Source organism: Lemur catta, chromosome 6 (assembly GCF_020740605.2).
Source record: "Lemur catta isolate mLemCat1 chromosome 6, mLemCat1.pri, whole genome shotgun sequence".
NCBI classification, from domain to species: Eukaryota; Metazoa; Chordata; class Mammalia; order Primates; family Lemuridae; genus Lemur; species Lemur catta.
The window spans coordinates 9723640-9730155 of record NC_059133.1 but is presented as its reverse complement, the minus strand read 5'-3'; the positions used below and the strand labels follow the sequence as shown (position 1 = coordinate 9730155).

General features: G+C 56.0%; 1 protein-coding gene across 2 annotated transcripts; it reads left to right on the top strand.

Moving 5' to 3' along the window:
* Positions 1-2199: 2199 nt before the first annotated feature.
* Positions 2200-6516, top strand: NOL12 (nucleolar protein 12). Of its 2 annotated transcripts, XM_045552914.1 has the most exons (6): positions 2200-2344; positions 3411-3516; positions 3803-3851; positions 4354-4496; positions 5613-5704; positions 6088-6516. In XM_045552914.1, the coding sequence occupies exons 1-6, from the start codon at positions 2265-2267 to the stop codon at positions 6251-6253; spliced, it is 636 nt and encodes a 211-aa protein (XP_045408870.1). In that variant the 5' UTR covers positions 2200-2264; the 3' UTR covers positions 6254-6516. The 2 variants fall into 2 exon arrangements, with proteins under 2 accessions (XP_045408870.1, XP_045408871.1); XM_045552915.1 differs by lacking the exon at positions 6088-6516 and having other exon boundaries at positions 2209-2344; positions 5472-5702.

The window sequence follows — 6516 nt, the reverse complement described above, 5'->3', positions numbered from 1 at the left end:
CCTAAGCCTTGCTGGGCGGGTAGTTCAGGCAGGATTGAGCTGAAAAAGGGCCAAGTTCACAGAGTTTCCCGGGTGCAGTCCTGTGCAAACAGCTGCCTCCTTACTGGTTCCCATCTCTGTACCACACTGGAAGCTCTGGAACCATGCTTTGTACAGGGCAGCAGTCAGGGGAGTGGCTCTGGGTGACTTTGATCAAGTCACTTCCCCCCTCTGAGCCTCCATTTCCTCATCTGCAAAACAGGGATGAAAGCAGCTCCAACCTCACAGGGAGGCTGTGAGGATTAGCTGAGATAATCCACGAGAGGCTCTGAGAACATTCCTCAGCACAGGAGTCTGAGCGAGTGAACCGTGACGAGGGAAGGGGCCTACAAAGGGGCAGGTGAGAGAGCAGGCTTGTGATTTGCCATGTTCAGCGGCAGAGCCTGCACTTTTAATCTACAGCCCCTCTGGGTGGGGTTGGATCCCTGATAAACTGAGCAGGTGGCAGCAGGGACTTGGAGGTGGCCCAGCTGCAGAAGGTGGCTCTCTGGCATCTTCAGGGACATCACTACAGCCAGGACACTGCTTCTATCCAGCCAGAGGGTGCCACGGTGGCAATCGGACACGGCCACTAGGAGGCAGAAGCGGCTGGTCAGGGGGCAGTCGTTCAGCATGCCGAAGCACTGCCACCAAGGCAGACTCTGCTATGCACCCGGCCCCGGGAGCCGAAAGGCAAGGCCCACAGTTTTAGGATAGCTTCCTCTCAGCACCCAACATGGCATCTGCAAGCAGAGGACCCTCATGGAATGAATTCAGCATTCATGGAGTGCTCCACCCACCGTGTGCCTGGCTCGTTCCAAACTCACACTCAGGGTCTGTGTCTTGCCTTCCGGAGGTGGCATGTTAGCTACTGGGGGAGTGATGCCTCAGGCCATCGAGAACTCAGGGAGCTGGGTGGGGAGGACAGAGACCCAGGTTCAACTCCCACCTTTGCCACAGTCTCTTCCTCTCTCTGAAATAACAGTTCTTTTCTTCGTGTGCCTGGCACACAGTAGGCACTCAATACATTTGTACTTACCTGTTTTCTGGGCTTCAGTTTCCCCACTTATTAAAGGAGAGGGGTCCTAAAAACCTGTTATTCCTCTTGCAACCCCACTCCCCAGCCAGTTCTGGGGTCACCCTGTCTGGGAAGCCCTCCCTGGTCCTCTACCCTGGAGGAGCCCACCTGAAGCTCTGCAGACTCCTGAGCTCCTGGCTGCAGAGGCATCTTCCCTGGGCTGTAATGGCCACTGACCCTGCTGGACTGGCCATTCCTTAAAGTCAAGGGCAGCAGCTGTGTCTGCAGCACACAGCACACGATCTGACTGCACAGAATGACTGCAGGGTTGAGAATGGGGCATTCAGGCTTATAATCCGAGTTACTGAAAATCCCTGTCAGGTGTGGTTTTACTTCATGCCTTCACATCCATGCCCTCATTGTCAGTAGCGGACGTGTTAGTAAACTGCCATGCCATACCTGGGGAAACTAAGGCACAGAGAGGGACAGAGGCTTGTGTAGTGAACCCGTGTACACATGTGTTATGTTCCACACTTCACTCATTTATTCCTCACAGTCATGGACCAGCAGCATTAGCATCACCTGAGAACTTGCCAGAAATGAAAATTCTGGGACCCACCCAGATCTACAGAATTAGAAACAGTGGGGTGGAGCCCAGCAATCTGGGTTTAAGCAAGCCCTCTGGGGGTTCTGGCGTATACCAAAGTTCAAGGACCACTGTCTGACAATAACCCTGCAAAGTCACTATAATTACCCCTATTTTACCAATAGGGTAATTGAGGCACAGCCAAGGCAGTTGGTCTAGGACCACACAGCTGTAGGCAGCTCAGCTCTCTCTTGGAGACCACCACCGAGTTGACATCAGAACCAAAAGTAAGGTCAGTACAGCAATTTTTGGCCATTCACGAATAACTCCATATTAAGCACCTACTGTGTGCCAGACACGGTCCTGGGTAATGGAGTCTGGGGACCTCGCTCTCACCGAAGCCAGTTTGGGGGAGGGGGTGGGGCTGGGAGTCGCAGGGACCCTCGGAGTCTAGGCCCTATAGGGCACGGACCAGCTCAAGGGGAGGAAGGGAGGAAACAGGCTGTGCGGCCCCTTTAAAAGGCGGGACCTGGCGGGCGGAACTGTGGCGCACGGCCGAGAGGCGCGTCAGGGAGGAGAAAGGCGACACACCCGGAAGTGTCTTAGGCGAGGGGAAGGCGCGCCGCCGGGGGCCTCACTGCTATGGGCCGCAACAAGAAGAAGCGAGACGGTGACGACCGGCGGCCCCGGCTCGTTCTCAGCTTCGACGAAGAGAAGCGGAGGTGAGTGGCAAGGCGGGGCCGGATTCCCCCCGGGCTGCCCGGGGAGGCCGAGGCCAGGTCCGGGCTGAGCCCGCTCACGCGGAGGGCCTTTCCGGCCCCGCCCCCTGGGCGTGACCGGGAACTCCCCGCTTCCGCGCCTTTCCCCTCCTGCTCCCCTGTTGCTCCCCTCTCGGCCTCCCCACCTCGCCTGGCTTCTGTGTGCACCGCCAGAGACCCGGGAGCTCGGGTCTCAAAGCAACGGCTTCGACCACCCTAGGCCTGCCCGGCCCATCTGCCCGGCACACAGTAGGCTCTCAGCTGTCGTTCATTGAATGAATGGTGAGCGAATAAAATGAAAGTGGCTTAAGTTCATTCGTTCTCTCACCAGACTTTTGCTGGGCTCCTTGCAGTGTGCCAGGCCTCGGGCCAGGAAGCTGAACTTCTGAGTCTCAGCGTCCGGCCGGACAAATAAATGGCACATGGTAGCGGATCAGCGAAGAGCCCAGTCCTGGGCTTTGGAACTGCCGCTAGGGAAATGAGGAGGGGCTGAGATGAGATGGGGGGGGATGCTGGGCATCATCAGGAGACTCCCAGCGTGCGTCAGCAGGCCCTGCGGGTGCCCTGGGGACTGGGTGTTGGTTCAGTGGAGGGTTTCTGGAGGTCTGAGTGAGGGTGGCCTTGAAAGCCCTATTAAAAGTGGCTTAATTCACTGAGTAATGATATTTGCGGGTGTGGAAGGTGTCCCCTCCTGTTCTGTATGTGTCCACCACCTGGCCCTGTTGCTTGAATCTGAGAGCTCTGGAGAGTATTGAGTGGAAGGACACAGCATCTCTTACTTTACTAAACTTACACTCTGTGTGACCTTGGGCAAGTAACCTAGACTGTCTGCCTCAGTGTCCCCATCTGTAAAATGGGAATTGATATCTACTACACAGGTTGTTGCGAAGATTAAATTATGAGGATTCCGTGTAAATTTTTGGAATTTACATTCCAACTCACATAGTGAGTACAGCATCAGATATTTTTCTTTCTAGAACAAGCCCTTCTCTTGACTCTCTCCTACCTCTTGCCGGTGTCCTTCCTTTAGGGAGTACCTGACAGGCTTCCACAAGCGGAAGGTGGAGCGGAGGAAGGCAGCCATTGAGGAGATTAAGCAGCGGCTGAAGGAAGAGCAGAAGAAGCTCCGGGAGGAGGTGCAGAGGAGGAGGAGGAGGGCAGGACTCCCACGGGACTTGCAGCCTTGGATGGCTCTAATAGAGGCGGCTGCAGGGACTGGTTGTGGGAGGTATAGGCAGGACTGGGGAGCAGTTTCTACAGGTAGAGACCCTGTGGGCTGGGGCTAGGGAGAGTGGAGGATGGGTCTCCTCCTTATCTTGCAGGATGAGCCATGGTCTCATTCACCCTGGAGGTGAGCAATACCCCTGCTTGAGGTTGGATGAGAGGCCATACTTACTGTGTCCCCTTCCCATTTGGTTTCAGCGCCACCAGGAATACTTGAAGATGCTGGCAGAGAGAGAAGAGGCACTGGGTAAGTCCCATCCTTGGCCTGACCTGGAGAACCAGCAAGAGGCTTGTGTGTTTGTCCCCTGGTAGGTGGGAGGGGAGGGATGTAGGGGTTGCGTAGAAGCTGACCTCCTTAGCTCTAAGGGTCTTGATGGTGACCTGGGGCTGAGGGTGGTCCTCAAGCACCTCTAAGTACAAGTGAATCAGAGACCAGGAGAAGGAGTCCCAAACCTCGCCTGAGTGGTGAGCCCAGTTTCTGAGGACTTGAGAAACTGAAGGTGGAGCAGAGGGGCAGCAGCTGTTCCTGGTGTCACACAGGGTTTGTCCGAAGTGGGGACCAGCCTGGAGCAGGAGGAGAAGAGTGGATCATTCACAACATTCGTCTGTAGGCCAGGCCCTGGAGCCAGTAGCCTTGGGAGTGCTCCCCCCCTAGAGTAGAGGGGCCTTGCACTCCCGGGCTGGGAGGGAGGCTGTAGTCTCACTGCTTGTTCCCAGGACTGAGGCCTGGTCTGTGTCCATCTGTACAGAGGAAGCAGATGAGCTGGACCGGCTGGTGACGGCAAAGACAGAGTCAGTGCAGTATGACCACCCCAACCACACAGTCACCGTGACCACCATCAGTGACCTGGACCTCTCAGGGGCCCGGCTGCTGGGGCTGCCCCCGCCTGAGGTGGGTCTTAGGACCAGCCCTGGGGAAGAAGGGGCATAGAGCAGACTGGTTTGCCAGGGGTTGCTAAGTGCTAGCCCATGTCACAGGTATCCCAGTGCAAGGAGCTATGTCCCTTCTGGACACTAAAGTCCGTGACTCCTCGGGGCTGCAAAGGCCAGCTCCACTACTGAGCAGCTGAAGGAGCTGGGCAGTTTCCCTGCCTTGCCTGCTTCCCTTTCTCATTAGTGAGTTGGGGATCGCCGTGAGGATAAAAGTAGTTAATCCATGTGAATCACTTGGCACAGTGCCCAGCCCTGTTGTAAGTGCTCAACAAAAGGTACCTGTTTATTGTGATCGTTTCCCCGGTGTGGTAAGCAGCAATAATGTGGCCCGTCTGTGTGCACTAGCAGTGAGTTTTCAACCTGTGGGTTATGAGTCATCAGTAGGTTGCAGTCAACATTAAAAGAAAGGAATATAGGCCGGGCTCAGTGGCTCATGCCTGTAATCCTAGCACTTGGAGAGGCCAAGGCAGGAGGATCATGTGAGCCCAGGAGTTTGAAATTGCAGTGAGCTATGATGACACCACTGCACTCTAGCCCAGGCAAAAGAGAGAGACCCTCTCTCAAAAAAAAAAAGGTGGGGGGAATATGATTGAAAATATCAGAAAGTGTCACAGTAAGTATTATTCCATTTTATACTCATTCTTCTGTAATGTCTGATGCAAAGACAGATCTTGTCCTCATCTTGCTGATATTTTTATTCATGTGTTTTTGAGTGTCTACTGTAAGCTACTACTGGGAGGCAGGAGAGGGTTTTTGTGTTTGTTTCTTTTTTTGAGATAGGGTCTCACTTCGTCATGCAGCCTTGAACTCCTGGGCTGAAGTGATCCTCCTGCCTCAGCCTCCCGAAGTCCTGGGATTACAGGCATGAGCCAACGTGCCCAGCCCATGAGAGAGTTTTGAAACGTGCCTCTCTCCTGTGTTATCCTTGCCTTAGGGTGGACGTGCTGCTCCTCTGCCCAAGGCCTTCTCTGAGCCCTATCCCAGGCCTTTAATGTGGCAGGTTGACAGAGGGTGCCCAGCCCAGGCCTCCCTATCTGCTGTTCCGTGTAACAGTCCTTGTCCTGTGCTGCTTTAGCAAAGGGACGGGTCTGAGGAGGAGGTGTCATCCATGGAGAAGCCAACCAAAGCCTTACCCAGGAAGTCCAGAGATCCCCTGCTCTCTCAGCGGTGAGCCCTGGCCTGTCATCTCCTGGGGTCCTGCTCCTCATGGGGGGTGGCGTCAGGCAGGTGTGGGGCTCGGAGCAGCCCTCTGCTTTGCCTGTTGGGTGGTCCCCAGCCTCTCCTCATTGCCCCTCCCCTCCTCCACCCCCTAGAATGCCCAGTCCCAGGCACCCTTAGTGTCAGGGTCAGGGGCCTTTCTCTGAGCTACGTTGCTGGCAGGCACCCTGGAGGCAGAGCAGGCCAACTCTGGGGCACATTTGGTGCTCCGAGCATTTGGGGCCTGTCCTGACTTCCCTTCTGTGAGCTGGGTGGTCAGTTATGCCCCAACCCAGCCTTCCTCACACCACCCTGTCCCCTAGCATAAACTGAGGACTTCCGCCCTCCCACAGGATTTCCTCCCTCACAGCGTCGCTGCACGCGCACAGCCGCAAGAAGCTCAAGAGGAAGTGGCCCCGACAAGCCCAGGACTCCACCAAGAAGCCTCCGAGCGCCACTCGGACCAGCAAGACCCAGCGCCGCCGACTGACAGGCAAAGCCCCGCACAGCGGGGAGTGAGACTGAGAACCAAGGGGTGCCCCAGTCTAAGCTGCAGGGCCCTGTCCTGTCTCAGCTTGGCTGTCCCTGTAACCAGCCTGCACTGAGGTGATGAGTGCACAGCCCAAGGTTGGGAAGCCAGGACCTCTCTGGCCTGGGGTTTGAACCCCAGAAGGAGCAGGGGCTGAAAGCTGGCCTCCCCCGGGAGGAGACTTCAGGGCTGGGTTCGGGGCGTCTTCCCAAATGTATACACCACCCAGTACCCGTAAGATTTGCGAAACTCA

Coding starts and splice junctions, on each gene's coding strand:
- NOL12 (XM_045552914.1), top strand. CDS start 2,265: ATGGGCCGCAACAAGAAGAAGCGAGACGGTGACGACCGGCGGCCCCGG. Junction 3,517..3,802: donor AGAAGAAGCTCCGGGAGGAG/GTGCAGAGGAGG, acceptor ATTTGGTTTCAG/CGCCACCAGGAATACTTGAA. Junction 3,852..4,353: donor AGAGAGAGAAGAGGCACTGG/GTAAGTCCCATC, acceptor CCATCTGTACAG/AGGAAGCAGATGAGCTGGAC.